At 37.2% G+C, this 19,855-nt stretch overlaps 1 protein-coding gene across 8 annotated transcripts in view; it reads right to left on the bottom strand.

Moving 5' to 3' along the window:
- The window catches only part of FRMD4A (FERM domain containing 4A), a 733,796-nt gene that overhangs the window by 134,181 nt on the left and 579,760 nt on the right, over positions 1–19,855 (bottom strand). For all 8 annotated transcript variants that reach the window (XM_074268578.1, XM_074268579.1, XM_074268581.1 and 5 more), the window contains one exon: positions 19,741–19,825. In XM_074268578.1, coding sequence (XP_074124679.1) covers positions 19,741–19,825 — 85 coding nt within the window. The remainder of the gene's footprint in view (positions 1–19,740; positions 19,826–19,855) is intronic.

Genomic DNA, 19,855 nt, shown 5'->3' with positions numbered 1-19,855 from the left:
TTGTAATTTTTCTCATATAATTCCTGACTCTCCTTTGGTAGATATATTCCCAAATATTTTATACTATCGACTGTTATTTTGAATGGAATTTCTCTTTGTATCTCTTGCTGTTGGATTGTGTTGCTAATGTATAAAAATCCTGAGGATTTATGTGGATTTATTTTGTATCCTGCGACTTTGCTAAAATTCTGAATTATTTCTAATAGCTTTTTAGCAGAGTCTTTGGGGTTCTCTAAGTATACCATCATGTCATCTGCGAAAAGTGACAATTTGATTTCTTCATTTCCTACTCTAATTCCTTGGATCTCTTTCTCGGCTCTTATTGCCAAGGCTAGAGTTTCTAGTACTATATTGAATAGTAATGGTGATAGTGGGCAACCTTGTTTCACTCCTGATCTTACAGGGAGAGGTTCTAGTTTATCACCCTTACATATGATGTTTACTGAAGGTTTTAAATATATGCTCCTTATTATTTTAAGGAATAGTCCATTTATTCCTATACTCTCAAGCGTTTTTAGTAGGACCTATCTTATTCTTTAACTACTGCCTACAAACATATCCAAATCTTTGGCATCCCTTAAAAATATCTTATTAGATTCTCAAAATAATATTCTATATCTCTTCTTCCTTTCTCATCAAAATGGGAAGGGGAATACATCCTCCCTCCCTACGATATAGTGGAACATCTCAAAAGTCTCTGAGATCTGGTGTAAGTCATTTTAGCCTGTCTGACTCTCAATTTGTTCATGGTAAAATAAGGCTTTAAGTTTCGACAATTCTTCTAGTTCTAGATATTTCCTTCCATTTGAGTGTCTTAGGAAGATTCTGTAGATCACCTGGCAGGATGAGATACCAAATACTAGGGTTCTTTCTCTACCTAAACTGCCAAATATTCAAGAGAAATACACAGAGAGTGCAGCTCTATTGTTTGAATGCCAAATATAAGCTTGTCAAAAAGACTATTTTGTGGAGAACTCACACAGGAAAAGTGCTCATGAGGTGGGCAGAAAAAATACAAGATCAGAAAAAGATCTCTCTTAAGAACTTTAGATCTGATAGTATGACATGGGAGAATTGCATAGGATCTTCCAGCATGGTGTGCTCTGATCAGAGAAGGTGCTGTGCTCTGTAAGCAAAGCAGAATTGAACTAGCTCAAAAGAAATGTGAGATGTGCAGATTTAGAGAGTCCACCCCAAATGTTCACATCAATTATTTTGTGCCTGACCTGTGGTAGAACATCCTGAGCTTGTATTGGTGGACGCACTGTAACTTGACTAACATAGCAGTATCATTTTGGTCCTCTTTGAAAATGAAGAATTCTCTCTCTCTCTCTCTCTCTCTCTCTCTCTCTCTCTCTCTCTCTCTCTCTCTCTCTCTCTCTCTCTCTCTCTCTCTCCTTCTCTCTCTCTCTCTCTCTCTCTCTCTCTCTCTCTCTCTCTCTCTCTCTCTCTCTCTCTCCTTCCCTCTCTCTCTTTTCCTTTCTCCCTCTCTCTCTTTTCCTTTCTCCCTCCCTCTCTTTCCTTTCCTCTCTCCCTCTCCTGTCCTCTCTCCTTCCTTCTCTCTACCTATCTATTCCTCTATTTAAAGGCGTTTTGTTATGTTCAGTAATTTTCAATTGTATCTGACTCCTCGCGACCCTATTTGGGGTTTACTTGGTTGGAATGATTTGCCATTTTGTTCTCCAGTCCATTTTACAGACGAGGCAAACACATTTAAGTGCCATGTCCAGAGTCACACAGCTATAAGTGTCAATGCAGGAAAATGAGTCTTTCTGACTTTAGGCTCAGCACTCTACCCTACTGTGACACCCAGCTACTATCTCTAATATGTAGAAAAATGAACAGAGACATTAGAGAAATTAAGTGACTTGCCCACACGGCACAGTCCTGACTCAAATCGAGGTCTCTGGGCTCCTGGGTGCAGTCCTCTGACTCCACTGATTTGTCAACATATTAATGAAACAGGCATAAACTGAAGTCTACATTTAGGAATTATCTGATTTGCATGTTAATTTGTTAACTAGAATGGCAGGATCAGTAGCATGAGTTGGCAGATTAAAAATACTCAAGTGACTTTTGGCTACATAAACAGAGGTCTAGTACATAGGGTGAGAAAGTCAGTGGCCCCATTGTGTTCTGTCTTGGTCAAGCTACATCTGAATTTCAGTGCTGAATTCTGAGAGCCACTTTAGGAATGGTATTGATAAGCAAAAATGCATTTAGAGAAATTGGCCAGGATGGGAGGGCTCTAGAAGCCATGCAAAATAAGGATTGGTTGAAAGATTTGAGTACGTTTAACCTGAAGAAAGACTGAATGTGATTATTATCTTCAACTATTTGAAAGGCTGTCATGTAAAAAAAAGCCTGGATTGTTCTATGTGGTCCCCAAAGGAAGAATTAGGAGCAAAGCAATGGGTAGAAGATTTCTGGGAGGAGATTTGGGCTTAATCTAAGGGAAAAAAATTCTTAGTGGAGTTCTCCATAGGGAACTAAATACTTCTCAGAAGGTACTGGATTTCCCTGTCATTAATGGTGCTCAAGAAGAGACTGAGTAATCACTTGTAGAGAGATTCCTAATTAAGTGAGAGTTAGACTACATGGTCTCTGACCTCCTTCCCAGGTCTGAGATTGTAAGAAATTGTCCATTTTTCACTATAGAATCATATGCTTGAATTTTATAAATTTAACATCAATTTATGAGTTGGCTAGTTTTTTTTTCACCTAGTATTAATACAAGCCTATGAAAAGAGCTTTTATGGAAGGAAGGTCATATTAAGTAAGATAATGAGTCACTTTCCGTCTTGGGTATTTTTCCTTAAAAATAACAACGATAATATTTGTCTCTGACTACTTGGAGGACTGGGATAAGAAAATTAATGGTAGAACATGGGAGAATCAACATCCATAACTCCTTATACTTTGGACAGTGTTTTATGGACATTGTAATTGATATATGAGGCCAGTGGGCTGAAATGGAGAGGAATGCCTGCAACCCCAGTCTCAGGGCTCTCTGGTACCACCAGAATGTAAATCATTTAACAGTCTACAAATGATTTAACCAAAATGTCAACAAGGAGCTGCAAAAAGAAATCATTTCTGCTTCCACTGTTGTCACTTCCATTCCCACGAACCGGCTGGATGAGAAAATCCATACGTGATAGCATGCGTCTTTGTATTTGTGTACCTTGTCACACGTTTGCCCCCAGCGTGCACTTAATGTCCTCTACGGGGCTAATGCTTAACACGGGATTGAAGAGTAAGCCCAACACCAGAAACAGCGTCATGAAAAGTGAAGCCACCTTTCATTTCATGACTTTCTCTGACCTGAATTTTCACCTTAGCTGGAAGCATACTGGGGCCAGAGAGGAAAGGAGGAGTTTTCTTCTCGTTTAGTTTATATGGAACATTAGACAAGTGTTTGGCCAAACAGTGAACATGAGCATGTGGATGGAAATTAGCTGGGACATTATGTACAGCTGTCCGTGATGATGATGGGCAACCCATTCAAATGTATAGAAACAACTCTTAAACTTCATTCTGGGCAGTGTTTTCTACTTGCTCCCAAACGGGGTCATTAGCAGATCAGACACTCACTAGAAAACCTGGCTGATTTGCTTGCCTGCTTTTTTTTATGTATCTTTCCACATGTTAGTGAAACTGGGAATAAACAGTGAGGAGAAAGAGAAGTACCAGGCCGGGACATTCCAGAAGCCTGAAGCCTTGATGCCTAAGGGGGTAACTAGCATGGTATCATTATTGCTAGGGATAGGACGGCGTCCTGTCACAGTGGGTGGAGTTCTGGGCCTGGAGTCAAGAAGACGTGGGTCCAAATGGCCTCAGACACTTACTAGCTGGGTGATCCTGGACAAATAATTTAACCCTATTTGCCTATTTCTTCACCTGCAAAATGGTCTGGTGAAGGAAAAGACAAACCTCCCCGGATCTTTGCCATGAAAAACTCAAATGTGGTCATGAAGAATAAGACAACTGGAAAGAAATGAACAACAACATCATTGCTGGGGATAGGGAGAGGACTGGACCCACTTTCAATGAAGGCATTTCTTTTATCAATTTAAGTTGTAATCTTTGTTGTTGAGAGCACTTGAGGGTTAAGTGACTTGCCCACGTCCACAAAACCAATGTAAGGCTTGAACTGTGACCTCTGACTCTGAGGTCAGCCATCTTTTCATGATGCCCTATTGCTTCTTGTTACTATTACTACTTTTGCTGTTCAGTAGTTTCAGTCATGGCTGACCCTCTGTGACCTCATTTGGGTTTTCTTGGCAAAGATGGCAGAGTAATCTCTAGATTATTTCACAAATGAGGAAACTGAGGTAAGCAGGATTAAGTGACTTGCCCAGGGTCACACAACCAGTAAGTGTCTGAGGTGGGATTGGAACTCACACACATGAGTCTTCTGACTCCAGGTCCGGTACTCTGCGCACTATGGCACCACCTCGCTGCCCAGACTAGTACTGCCATTCTTAACTGTTGGGGAGCTTGGCTGTCAAGGAGAGGCAATATGGCAGAGCAGGAAGAGGCCCATCTTGGAGAATGGAAGGCCTGTATTCAAGTTCTCGTCCTGAGACGAGTTGGCAAGTTGTAACTTCTCAGTACCCCGGGCTAACTCTCTAAGACAGATGCTATAGATGTGTTGCCAAAAAAGCACTGGGAGAAAGGGTTTCTACCTAAAGACTTCCAAACACTGAGGAAATCACAGGTTTGGATTACCTCTCCTCAATATAAAGTATCAATAGAAGATGTCCAACAGAGATGAGCCGGAGGTTGGAATGGCACGAACGTGACACAAAGCTTACAGGGGGAGTGTTCTTCAGTGTTAAAAAGAATTCACTATGAATTCGGTTATCTCCCTTCTCTCTCTGCTTCTCTCCCATTTACCTTTTTAGCTGATTTTCTTTCTAATATTCTACTACAAAGGCATAAGATGACCCTCTACTTTCATACTTCATCCTTCATGCTTTCCACTTCTCATTAAGATCTGAAAGCCCACTTCCTCAGATAGAGCATTTTAAAACATACCAGAAGTTTGCTACCACAGATTGCTCCCCCTTTCTTCTCCAATCGGTGTGGCCACATGAAAGTGCCTCGTTTTATAGGTCTTTACTCAAGCAGACACAAACTGAATGAGACTACAAAGAGCATATGCAAAAATACATTAAAAAAAAGAAACCAACCAAAATAAAACAAATCAGGGCTCTTGTCTTTCCCTTGGCAAAGGCCAGAAGGAGTATGGAAGGGGAACAGGAAAAGATATATCAAGAAAGACAGCTTTTAGACATTCACTTCTTTTGGCTGGCATGATAAAATATGGACTGGTAGTAAGGAGTTTCCCTACACTTCTTGAATTCATAGCCCTTTGCTGGGGCCTCCAGTGATCTGAAACATCTGTTCAGAGCTTTCCACTCCGGCTATTTCCTGCACCCTATTTCCAAAGGTCTGCCTAGGAGTCAATGGTGGCCTGCTGCTGTTAGCAATGAAATGTCATGAGGTAAAAGTGAATAGTGCTTGGTATCAGTGCAAATTTCTATTCAAACACCACTTCCCACCTGTAACATCATGTGTGTGTCCTTAATCTCTGTCACTTTCTCCATGTGTAAAATAAGGAAATAATAATAATATTTTAAGTACTTTCTTCCCTGAGCTATTTCAAAAGAGGATAATGTATGTAAAGTGGTTTTTAAAATTCTTAAAGCCCTATATACATGCCAGCTATGATTATTTGTTGCTCAATTATATGTGCATTCAATGATCTTTGATTCTCTGAAAGATTTTCCGTACAGGAATTTGAAATGTGATTCTTTGCAGGAGGCTGTGAGAGAGTGAATGGGATCTAAGTCTGGAATATGGGAAAAGAGAAGCTACTTCTGTCATTCGGCATTGATCTTGATTACATACTAGAAAAAAAGCTTGGAGTGTTTTAACTAATAGCTACGATCTACAAAGATTTTCACCTGAAGATCCCAAAGGGATGTTTTTCTCATGAACAGTTCTCAAACATCTGTGAAGCACAGAGGAAAGAGCATTAGGTTTTGGAGTCTCAGGACTTAAGTTCAAATCTCAGCCCCATAACTTTCTGTCTCTGGAATCTTGGGTAAATCATTGATTATCTCTGGGCCTCAGTTTCTCCATGTACAAAATGGAGAGAGAGGATGAAGTGACCTCTGGGATCCTTTTCAGCTCTATGAACTCTATGTATCAGGTGTAACCCACTTTTTCCAAAGACATAAAGAAGTGCTCATCAGTTTTAAAATTATTAAATTCTATGGTCTTTCCAACCTTCTTTGTCTCTCCCCAAAGCTCTAACCACCAAGTGCCCAAGCTTTTGGCTTATGAATATTCAGCTTGATCATCTTTCACAAAATCACTTTTCTTTACTTAAGAATAATAAAGCTGTCGATTTCCAAGAGAAATGCAAATTAAGATAAGATACTTTTCCAACTCAATCATTTACAAGATAAGCCCTCCTGTTTCCTGGGTGAATCTCTACAACTATCACCTTCTCTCTCCACAAAGACTAAATAGTACAGAGTTCTTAGCCATCCAGTTCTGGGGGAGTAAAAAGTAGTTTCTTTCAGCAGACAATATCCTTGTGGCATGTTAGAATTTGTAGCAAACTGAATTCCATTGTTCTGTTTCTTCCTTTTGGGATTTCATAGACATTTTCGCAAGATTCTTTAGCAAGATTGCATTTTGTTTTGCTGTAGCGGGGGGTAGGATCGTGGTAGTGTGTGGGAAGTATGAAAACGGGTCCTGAGGCCCAAGTTCAGCCAAACGTGCTATCTGCCTCTGTGCTGGTAACCGACACACCTCATTGCACAACCCATAATAGCTGGGCCGAGTCTGCCTCCCGGCCAACGGGACGGGGATGCAGGATAAGCAAGGCTGATGTGATCTTGCATAATTCTTCTTTCTTTGTCCGCTGCCAGTTTTTTGGAAACAAGTCATCTCATGTTTACTTAATGATCCACTTAGGTTACATGTTCTTCATGCTGAGAAAGGGTTCTCTGACTTTCTTATTGGAAGGTTTCTCTTCCTAGTTATTCTCTCCCATTTAAAAAAAATGTTTTGAACCCACTACCATTGTGAAATTACAAGCTCAGGAAGGACTTGAAGTCATCATAGATAGTATGCATTAAAGCCATCTGGATAAAAGGATTCTGTCTGGCTTTTTATAAGGTCTTCAAAAAAGACACGGGAAAAGAGACAAGAATGAGATTCTGAAGAATAAAAACTAATTCTTTCCTTGACCACTCCTTTGCTAATGTGACCATATTTTGGGCTTTAGTCTCTTACCTATAAAATGATGTTGATTTTGTTTAAGCAAATTCCTTGTGTTATGTTAATGGACAATAATATATACAACATAACCAAGAGGCATAGGGCTGGACTTTGATTTCACAATTATAGGGCACTCCCTGTGAGCAAACTCCCTTTACCAATGCAGTTTAGAACCTCTCTCTGCAACTTATAATCTTAGAGAACTGCTTATCACACTGAGAGATTAAATGACTTCTTATATTCAAGGTCAGCTCTCTATTCCCCATGCCACAATACCTCTATATACTGTATACTAATAATTATTCTTTAATCCTTAAAACCCTCTGAGCAAATGAGAATACTATGAGCAAGTCAGGCAGATATATTCTTCAGCCTATATATCATACAGCAGAAAGCTAGCTCCGGTGACTTGAATTCAAATTCCTCCTCTGATATTTACAGGGTGACCTTCCTAAGCCTCTGTATCCTGCCTCCCTGAATTTATGATCCTATGTATTACTTTTTTCTCCAACCTAAAGTATCCTTATAAGAACCCATGTGGATACTGAACCGTAGTCTCCTACTTGCTTTCTAATTGCTGGTCCCTGGGTCTGAGAAACATTGAGAGAACAAAGTTCTACTCGGCACCTTCCTGTATGGTGGTGGTTGAATAATTTCAGTCATGTCCAACTCTTCATGACTCTATTTGGGGTTTGGCTTTTTGGTTGTTTGTTTATTTAGGCAAAGATACTGGAGTGATTTGCCATTTCCTTTTCCAGCTCATTTTACAGATGAGGAAACTGAGGCAAACAAGGATCAAGTGAATTGCCAAGAGTCACACAGCTAATACATCTGAGGCCAGATTTGAACTCTTCCAGGAAGCTGAGTGCTCCTGACTGAGCTCAGCACTCTGCCCAATATGCAACCTAGTTGTCTAAAGTAGGGTAGTAAATGCTATAATAATAAAAATTCACTTGTAAAAACTTAACACTTGTTTTGGCTCTACAAAAGTATTATTTAATGCAGTTGTAAGTGATGAACACTGTAATTTATTCTTGACCTTTTGGGTATTCCTGTTAAGTAATCTGAGCACAGAAATTTAAAAAAATGGTAATGTGGATATGTGATCTTTTGGGGTCAATATAAAGTTATATAGAAGAGTTATGCATTTAGTTTTTTGGATCAACTTCTTTACTTCACTCATCTTAAATCTCATATTTATTAAACCATTCCTATGACAGAAAACAGGCAGGCTTTCAAAGATTACAAGAAAAGATTCCTTGTCTTTATTAGATTTTAATCTCTTAGTGTACTTTTACTTAGTTTTCTTTCCTTGCAAGGCATTTAAAATCATCTTGAAATAAAATTTTAAAAAATGAAAATTATCTTGAACATCACTTCTTCAAAATAATTATTTTATGAAGATATTGTTGTGCCATAGGAGATATGGATTCAATCTTATAACAAATGGCAAAGTTGAAATGAAAATCTATAACCCTAGAGTCATCAGGCTTAGCTAAAAACCCCATTGCCTCCTTTCAGAAGAATCAGTGACTTTCTCTTGGTTTGCTAAGTCATGACCCTTCTAGTGATAGAAGAGATTAATACAGAAAGGAGGTAAAAGAATTAAATTGGGAGTCTTAACTCTTCCCAGAGAAATATTCCCAGACAGAATTGCCATGGAAGCTTTCCTAAGAAAAATATAATGCTTTTATTATAACTTCAATAATAAGGTTCACCTTATAGGGTCAAATAAGAGAGAAATAACAAGCTATCAAATGGTTCTGCCATAATGGTTTGAATGATTTTCCCTTCTTATTTTCTTCTTTTTCCCTTTTCTTCTGATTTCATAGACTTAAAGTATTATATGGACTATAAAAAATGGAATCTAAGGGTATATTATAACTTGGTTTGGGAGCACTGATAGTTAAATTTTCTGTAAGCATTTATTCCTCAGAAATCAGAAAAGAAATTCCTCAGAAACTAAATCATCAAAAATATCCCCAGAAGATACTACAAATCAACTCTTGATCCATTGTTTTGTTGATTGTCTAGACTTAAGAACATGTTAATGCAGATTAAATTATGTTGTGAATTTTTGTAGATCCAGTTAAAACCTTTACCTGCTTAGCCATGGAAGAAGCCATACAGATCATTTAGTTCAGCCTTAGGGTCACATAAAGAGAAGGCGAGCTGGAATTCAAAGTCAGGCTTTCTGACTTGATTTTCAATGCTCTTTCTACAAGACCGTTTTGTCTCATTCCACAAGCTTTGTTTCCCCTGACGTAGAACATTGTATTACTATTCTCTTATCATTTACCAATGTTGTATGTGTCATGGATACTTTTGGCAATATAGTGCAGTCTATTAAATCTCTTCTCAGAATAATGATTTTTAAAAAAATTGTAATGGATGTTGGTGGAGTTGTAAAAGAATCCAGCCATTCTGGAGAGCAATTTGGAACTATGCCCAAAAAGTTATCAAACTGTGCATACCCTTTGACCCAGCATTGCTGCTATTGGGCTTATATCCCAAAGAAATACTAAAGAGCAGAAAGGGACCTGTATGTGCCAAAATGTTTGTGGCAGCTCTTTTTGTTGTAGCTAGAAACTGGAAGTTGAATGGATGTCCATCAATTGGAGAATGATTCAGTAAATTATGGTATATGAAGGTTATGGAATATTATTGTTCTGTAAGAAATGACCAGCAGGAGGAATAGAGAGAGGCCTGGAGAGACTTACATCAATTGATGCTAAGTGAAATGAATAGAACCAGAAGATCGCTGTACACTTCAATGTTGTATGAAGATATATTCTGATGGAAGTGGATATCTTCAACATAAAGAAGATCCAACTCACTTCCAGTTGATCAATGATGGACAGAAATAACTATACCCAGAGAAGGAACACTGGGAAGTGAATGTAAATTGTTAGCACTACTGTCTATCTACCCAGGTTGCATGTACCTTCAGAATCTAATACTTAATGTGCAACAAGAAAATGGTATTTACACACATATATTGTATCTAGGATATACTGTAACACATGTAAAATGTATGGGATTGCCTGTCATCTAGGGGAGGGAGTAGAAGGAGAGAGGGGAAAATTTGGAAAAATGAATACAAGGGATAATGTTATAAAAAAATTACTCATGCATATATAATGTCAAAAAATTTATAAATAAAAATTTAAAAAAATTGTAATGGAAAGAAATGCTAAATTTCAGTTAGAGATTAGTGGAAATAAAGATGAATTTTTTTTCTCATTTCAAGTTAATGGACTTCCTAAAGTATATCCAGAGACTCTAATCCTGTGTCTGTCTGTGTGGCCTAAGAAACCATTATTTAAAAATTGAGAAGGCTATTTTTTTCTTTATACATATAAGCTAGGGAAGATAAAAGTGGGTACAAGATATAAAGTTATGGGGGAAAAGAAATGTACTTACTGGAAGCATGCTTTTTCTTTCTTCCCTAGATTATTATGTGGAGAAAATCCCTAGAGATTTGCTGAATTTAGCTGAACAATAAAAATTTGGCAGATACATAAAATATTTTTCATTTATCTTTCCATATGACTGCTTATCTATCTAATGATCTATCAACCTATCTATTGATCTATCTAACTATATTTATCTAGTTTATCTATTTATCTATGTTCCAGATCTATGATTTCAGAAGTATGGAAGACTCCTAGTTGAAAACAAAAGCACAAATTCCCCTCCATTTGTGAAAATTTGTAACTTAAAAGTCCTAGAGAATTGTTTATGGCAGTAAAAAGTTAAAAAGTTGACTATGCTTTCCTAGCAAGTGGATTTTAGGCAGGGTTTAAGCCCCACTGCTTCCCAGGATGTTATTCTTCCCAATATTCCTTTGGAACCTGCTCTAATAATCAAAGTGGTAAAGCAATGAAAAACAAATATGTTAGCTGGGAGGTGTGGGAACCACATGGGTACATAACCCCACATCACAAGCTTTTAGATTTTGTTTGGAATACCATCATGGATATAGAACACTGAAAATGAAAAAAGCAAGATCTAGTCTAAATAGTAATAAGGAGACAGTGATTTTACCTTGAACTAAAGACTCTTCACTCCATAAAGAGGTGTCTCATCTAAGGAGTTAGAAATAGTTCCATTTTAACCCAAGTTAAGCAATACAGAACCAATGAATGATAAATGGTGGTTTGTACTCTGTTTCCTCTGGCATCTCACCCTAGGTGCTTCAGGGACATAGAAGAGTGAATGAAGAGAATGGATGATACCACATGAATCATCAACACATAAATAATTCAGAATAAAGTCTTGTTAAACTGTGAGAAGATTCATCTTCAAATATTTAGAGCTTTGTGGTTTGTTGTTATTCAGTCTCTTCAGTCACATCTGATTCTTCATCGGTCTATTTAGTGTTTTCTTCTCCAGCTCATTTTATAGATGGGGAAATGGAAGCATACAGGATTAAGTGACTTATCCAGGGTCACACAGTAAGTGTCTGAGGCTGGACTCGAATTCAGTTCTTCTTGACTCCAAGCCCAGTGCTCTATCCACTGTGCCACCGAGTCACGTTATAGTTAGATGGGCACAATAAGGTAAAGTAGATAGTTTAGAAGACTGAAAATCTGGGCTTTAGTTCTATCATTTACAAGCAATATGATCTTGGACAAATAACTGAATCTTTCTAAGCTTTAATTTTCTCATCTTTAAACTGGGTATGATAACTAACTTCACAATGAGAAGTTAAAACAAAGTAATGTTATTTACAGTTCACATTTTGATAGCACTGTAAATCTTCCAAAGAACCTCATGCATATTATCTCATTTGGTTTTGTTTGGGAATGTATATGGAAATTCCCTATAAATTATTTGCTGTGTAAGATATTGTTATATTTATTATGACATTATAATGTTCCTTCAGCATAGTCTGATCCTAATGACATATTATGGTGGTAAGATGACATTAAGTTCTCAATGGCCATGCCAATGGAGAATAAGGTCTTCAGGTTTTAAGACCCTATAAAAGCTTTGAGTATAGGACGGGACACAGCAGTTCTCCTTTCTGATAGCCAGGTTATATAAATAAATGCAAGGAGCCTAGTGATAATAGATTGGCCAATATATGATGAATCATTTTCAAATAGTAATTCAATAATCAAATCAAAATGCAAAGTGGCCATGATTCCCAATTATTCCTCTTCTACTTTAGTAGTGACAGTGATGGAATGGTAGAAAAGAGGGACAGGAAGTGCTAAAAAGAACTAAAGTGATGTGGCCAGGAGTTTTCCAACACCATTATCAAAGAAAATTGTTTCTTGGAGTCATTAGATTTCCCCAGGGTTCTTTCAGAGTTCTCTCTTGCCAGTAGGAATGAATTCTGCAGGGCTTTGCCATCCCAGAGCACAATAATGTCTGTTCCCAGAGGGTCCCGACTTTGACATACCTCTCTGATCTGTGAAAGAGTTTCCTCTTATGGAGAACAGAATGTTTGGGGGCAGGGAGAGGGTCCAGTACTCTGAGGTTTCCTACCTGCTTTTGTCTTTTGCCATCCCTCACCCTCCCATACACTTCTGCCTCCACAATATGTGTATGGGAGGGGATAGTGTCTTTAATTTCTACCCCTGTCCTCCTCAAATGAAGAAATTCCTAGTCATTCCTCTTTTTGCTGATAAACATGTAATTTTCAGACTATCAATTAACACTAACTCAACTAAGTATGTGTTATTTGTGCAGAACCCATGAATGGACATTATTGTATTACAAGAACTATATCTAGGGTAATATGTAACATTTGGGGAGCATGGACAAGGTTAAACATTTCTCCCACAGTAAGCAGCATGAAAGGGTCTTTAAAATTATAAAAGTAATATTCAGTGAGGGAGGGAGAACATAATCACCAGACCTTATGGATGTAGAGAGTCTGGGTATATCCCCTTATTGTGGTAAAGAACAGAATCCTAGGACACCGTAAGGTCACTGCTACAGAAGTCATGGTGGTGATGGGAGCTAGATAGGTGGGCTGAGGCAGGAGATCACCTAAAGTACAAGGAAATAAGTTGGCTATTTAGTAGGCTCCTATGTAATTATTCTTGCTAAGTGCTGAACTTAGTTGTTTCTGTACTACAGAAGTGGGTAACTTGTCAATGATCTCTAAATGTAGGCATCTGGGGCAAAATTATAGTCACCCCCAACCTAGGGGTGCCATTTTTAATAAAAATCAAACTAGAAGACAAAAGGAAGTCGAAGCTAAATGAAGTTTACCTCATGAGTTCTCCTTAGAGAAGCCGATAAAACAGCTGGTGGAATTGATTTTATCATGTGTCTATATAATTTTATGGGATATATACAGCTATTTTATATGCAGTGCTCATCATGAGCACTTATAACAAATCCACTGTGAAAATAATTGTAGCTTATGAATCCACATTTGTTGCAGAGAATAAGCAGGTAAAACAATTCTAAGAAAACTTGATTAAAACAACAAATTGAGAAATCCATACATACTTAATAACTTTGCAACTTTGATGCAATTGGGAAAGCAGCAAAAATATATTGAAAAATTTGGCTTGAGTTTATAAAACTAAAGTAAATAAAAGCTTATAGGTAATATAAAAATCTAGTGACTATATACTACAGATATTATTTTTAAGTGGAAATTTTAGAGGAACAAGATATAGGGAGCACTAAGAAAAGAGACAAAAATTTTAAACCTATATTTTAACAAACAGGAAACAATTGATCAGCTATATGGAAATAATCTGTGAATTGGCTGTTTCTATATAGTCAGTCTGGTTAGAAGGAAAATGAAATTAACACTAAAGTGGAATAACAAAAATGAAAAGACAGCATTTAAAAAGACAATGCAAATGAAATAACTCTAAATTGTTTAAACACATTTTTTTGAGACAAAATAGAAACATGGACAAGGGAACGGACACCAACAAAGATTATGACATTTCCTAAGGAAGTTTAAGTAGTGTAATTGCCAAGAGGAGAGAAGGGAGAGGGAAGGGGAGGGGATAGGGAGGTTGAAAGAACAGAACTTGCTCAAGTTAGCAAATACTTGATTTCCTTGCCAAACAAAGAAAATGGCAGGGAAGGGGAATGCCAGATTGGAATACAGATCTGTTTATGCCAAAAAAAAAAAAAAATCAAACAAACAAACAAAAAAACAACCCCAAATAAGGTCACAAGAGTCCGACATGACTGAAACAACTCAACAAGAAGGACTCTGAATGATTCCAAGCTTCTCCCTGAATCCAAAATCTACCTTTTAAAACAGTTCATGCCTTTTGGACCAATGCTTCTACCACTGGAACAGTAACCTCAAGGAAGTTACTGACAGCAAGAAAAGATCCATATGCACAGAAGTATTTATAGTAGCATTATTTGTGATTACAAAAATATGGGAAAAATATGTGCCCAACAAATGGGGAATGCCTCAACAAACTGTAGCATATGATTGTACTGTAATCTTCTTGTACAATAAATAATAAATACAAAAATACATAAAATTGCTTTTATGAAGCAAGAGGAAGGAATAAAGAAAATTCAAGGTATTTATAAAATCACTAAAATAATGTAAATGAAGTTAGCATTTAAAGGAAACAAAACTATAGTGAAACATAATAGAAAATGTTAGTACCATGCAATTAATACTAAAGGGGATAGTCCCTTGTTTCTGATAACAATAAATAAATTAACTTCTGTGGTACGTATTTTCTTGGGAAATTTTGGCATTTATTGGGAAGCATCTATTATTTAAGACAAAATATATAAATAATGTTTTTATGATCAAACAGATAAATGACTGAAAAAGCAGGTATTGAAAGCAAGGTGCTTTGATGGTAACCATGTAAAGTCAAGAGACTTAGAGGAAACAGCCCAGAATACTGGGTGGATGGTCCATGGAGAACATGGACAAGAGTGCGCAGGATGAAAAGGACATTAGAAGTTTACATCTGCTGTACTGGGGCTACGTTACAGAGTCATCTAAGGATGGAAGCACTGTGACATTATTTATCAACAATGAGCAACTTGTGAGGAGGAATCTCTTGACCCTTAGGAAATAAGAGCACTCAACGTTCACGATAACATATTATGCTGAAATATTTTAGATGTTTAGAGGGATATCCCGTAGAAATGGGAGGTGATTTGTTTTGATTTATTTTACATGGTTCCAAAAGGCTAAACAAGGAATAGTGGATGGGAGCTCAACTAGGTGTGAAGGAAAATGTCCCAACAGTTGGAATATGCCCCAAGTTGAATGGGCTTTTCCATAAGGAGTGATTTCTTCATCACTGGGAAGTCATTAAGTGAAAAATTTATCAGGAGCATCATAGGGGAAATTACTGTTCCTATATGGGTTGGAGGAGTTGAACTCTTTCCACTGGAGAACCTTTGATCTTGTTAAATCTCTTGATGCTATGGTTCAATTACCACACAACTCAGCAGAGTTACTGTCGGCCCTGTCCCCGTTAGATATGCTTGTTTAAAATATCAATCATCACTTCTACAAGGACAAAGATGAGGCAAGTTAGTTCTCATTCAGCACTCCCAGATCCGTAGATTAGTGCCATGGTCCAAAATGACAGTCTGTAAGATGTGGATAAAATGAATGGTTTATTAGAAGAGGACCCAGCAGTATTAAAAAAAAAAAAAAAAGTCTTAAGAAATGAATAACAAAGTAAAGGGGATTGGGGAGAAAAAAAGAGGCCTGAACTTTGTATCTAGGATGGAGTACTTTCTTTCAAGTTTCAAAGTTGGGAAGGTATATGTAACTACAAAACTATATAATTACCATTTCATACTTAAGAGGATTTGTTAGAGTTTGTTTTGTTTTGGAAAGAAACCAAGAATTGATTTTACCTTATTTTTTCTTTTACCTACCCTCCACTCTATGTCCCTTTTCCCATGTCTTCAATTCCCAATATAAAAAAAAGGACCAATGCCTATTCTCCTGCTCAAAAGCTATGACGTTTAGAGGCAGAAAATGCCTTATTTCTATAGCTCAATAATCTACACAGGGAAAAATATTTTTAAAAGATAATCTAAAACACAATAGGTAAGAGGCAGGGAAGACGGCGGATGGAGGAGCTATCTTCAAGTCTACCCTGAGTCCGAGATCTGCACTGACCCTGTGTAAGTCATTTAATGCCCCAGGCAATCAATTCTATTAAATTTCAGAGCAATTAATCAGATCAGATTTATAGTTAAAGGGATCGTAAAGCATTCAGTTTGCAGCCTGAGTGAATTGCCCAAGGTCACACAGTTAATAAGCCTTAGAGGCAGAATTCAAATTCACTTTATGAACTAAAACATAGTGCTGCATGGAAGAGGAGGCTTTCAGTGATGGAATTACATTGTTTGATAATAAAAAAAATAAGTCAGTTGTGTGTATGTGAGTGTGCAAACACTATGTGTGCGCACACATTTATTATACCAAACAACTTTTTAGCGAGAAAGTACTCTACACTAAGAGCCTAAATTTTGTGTTCATTGCTTGGTTGAATGATTCCGGTATTCAATTTGTTGCCAAGTCTGACCCCTGGTGGAAAGTGATAGGTACTTCCTCCTGTCATCTGAGAAGGCAAATTGTCACGTATTATATTTAAAATATATCAATGTATATAAATTGATTTATATACCATATCCTGGGAATAAAAGTATTCAATAAATCAAAAGAATTTCAGAGTTGGAAAGTAACTCAGATAGCACCTAATTTAACTTATATCTAGATAAGAATCTTCTCTATTATGTCCTTTGCAAAAAGTCTTCCAGCCTTTGCTCAAAGATTTCAGTTAAGGAAGACCATTATTTCCCCAATTAGGGCGTTTCAAGTTGGGCAGATCTACATATTCTCAAAGTAATGGGATAACCTGTATTGCAAAGTGGTAAGGGAAAATGTTTTACAAATTGTATGTTTTAAATAATTCTGGAACTGCCTTTTAGATAAAAAATCACTCTGAATGCTGGTGGACCATGGAGTGTTTTTCCCTTGAGTAGTGATTCCCAAGCAAATGCACTGACTGGTGCCATCCAGTGGTGAATTAATGTGATGGAGGAGGGTGATGCAGAGACTTCCACCTAATATAGAATGCAGCAAATGATAGGCAGATAGTATGGTGCCATCTATACAGGCTGGTCAAGAGGCGAGGATCTTGGTGAGGAAGAGGGACTGATGGCATATGCCGGCCCATAAGAAGAACTGTATGGGACAACAATGGAAGCTCAAGTTGCATGTAGAATACCTCTTGAAAGGTGTAAGGCAGAGAGATGAGAGGAGTGTGAAGAGAGAACTGATATGGACAAATAATTATAGGAACTCTCTGCTAGAGCCCCATCCTAGGCGATAGTCTAAGTGAGGAAGGCTTCATGTCAGTCAATAACCACTTATTAAACACCTACTATGTGCAAAGCACCATGCTAAGTGTTGAGGTTACAAAGAAAGTCAAAGGACAGTCTCTGTCCTCAGGAAATACACAGTCTATTGGGGGAGACAATATACAAAGATAAAAAGTAGCTAATTACAGAATAAACTGAAGATAATCAACAAAAAGAAGGTTAAGGGAGAAGGGAGAATTTTAGCTGGGACTTAAAGGAAGTCAGGACAAAGGTTTGGAAGAGATAGAGACCTCAGGGTTCTTTGTCATTAACAAAATCTGCTTATCTTTGGAGCCTTAGGTACTTAAAAAAGGAGTTGCCAATAACCTAGTAGGATTGTATCAGACAGGAAGTTCCCAGGTTATCTGGGTGGCTGGGGGAAGGCCAGAAAAAGGAGAGACAGAGAAATTCTTGATAGTATATATTTGGGCCTTTTGTGTCCCGTGAGACTTATTAAAACAAGGATTGCATATAAAATGACACAACTATATCAACTTTTTTTGTGTGTGTACACAGGAAGTTTATTTGAATTTCCCCCATAAGAAGAATAATAAAAAGAATGTGAAATTAAAAGACTTTACTTAAACCAGGCCCTCTCAAATACCTAATTAAGTCAGCAATTACTGAAGTGGAGATATTGTTCTTTGGCTCCCAAATGTCCACATACCCAGGAAAAGAACCCTGAGAGTATGGCTTCTATTAGAACTGGTTATTCTCTTTACTTGGAATCATTTTTGACAACATTTCTGTAAAGTTTACAAGGTCAGGATTAAAGTATTTTGAAATCTTACTAGAGCCTGTTTTGACATGACATTTTCTCTTTATTACAACTTACAACAGCATTTTTCTCATTAGAAAAATTAAGAATTGTGACCCGTTTCTTCAGATGTCCTTTAGTGAAACACTAAGCTCAAACAAATATGTTTTTTCAGGGTCTGCCCATTATTTATATTTTGAAATAGAATTATCCAAATAAATAACATCTTGTTGTAAGGAATTCCATAATCCAAGTCATTAAATATTTTCTATCATTTGCCCCTATTATCACTTAGACCTTTTGTCCTCAACTTGCCTTTATACAGAACAATTAAGTGGTGCAGTGGATGAAGGTCTGGGCTTGGAATTAGGAAGACTCAGTTTTCCTGAATTCAAGTCTGAACTCGGATGTTTACTAGCTGTGTGATCCTGAGCAAATTCTTTATCCTGTTCGCCTCAGTTTTTTCATCTGTAAAATGAGCTGGAGAACGGAATGGCAAACTACTCCAGTATCTTTGCTAAGAAAATCCCATATGGAGTCACAAAGAGTCAGACAATTGAAAAATGAATAATTGGGCCCTCATAAGCCTGAATGACTTTTGATCTGATGCTCAAATCCCTTATAAGTTTGACAGTTTTATAGAGTGGGAAGGGAGAAACACTGATTTTTAAAATTGATGCTACCTTTACCACAGGTGCCTTGTTTGACTGTTGGCTGGGGTTTCCACTGAGTTCTCTAGCTTTCTTCAAATATCACAAAACCAGTTAGAAAAACTAGAAAGTTGAATTTGTCACTAGGAAGTTTTCAGTTCTTCCTTTAACTCCCATTCCATTGCACTCCAGAAAGCAGTATTCATAATGAAGACACATTTTTTCCTTTCTTAATGTTTACAAAGATTTCTTAAATAAGTAGTTCAAAATTACTTCATTATATAAAAGATAAAGAAACTGAGGCTTAAGGGAATAAAATGACTATATAGTTATACAAAAGGAAGTGACTGACCCAAAACTTAACCAAGTTCTTATAAATACCTATACTTTCATAAGACCTTTCAAAATGAACCACTTTATGAGTTACATAATGAGAATCGTCTTTCAAGTATCCATAGATCTATTGCCTGGACATTTATCAAGAAAATCCGTGGAAATTTCACAAGGAACCAAGCCTGGAAGGTACGGTTTACCTTTTCATACTTTATTGTATAAAGTCCTAACTCACAGAAATGTAATAAGCCGTAATAAGCCTTATTATGGAAACCTTGTAAGTCACAATTTTAAATGATGCTATCCAATTTCAGAAAGACAACTCTCTAAGTCTTGATAAAGAACTCTTACCTTATAGATGCATGATTTTGCATTCAAGAAGAATAGCTCAATGGTGGCGTTATCCTTTAGGTATGAAATGCTTTCAATATAGAACCTAAAGATAAAACAGAAGAGACAGAAGTTA

This window comes from Sminthopsis crassicaudata, chromosome 5, assembly GCF_048593235.1.
Source record: "Sminthopsis crassicaudata isolate SCR6 chromosome 5, ASM4859323v1, whole genome shotgun sequence".
Lineage (NCBI taxonomy): Eukaryota > Metazoa > Chordata > Mammalia > Dasyuromorphia > Dasyuridae > Sminthopsis > Sminthopsis crassicaudata.
The sequence above is the reverse complement of the archived record's forward strand: the minus strand, read 5'-3'. Positions and strand labels throughout refer to the sequence as shown.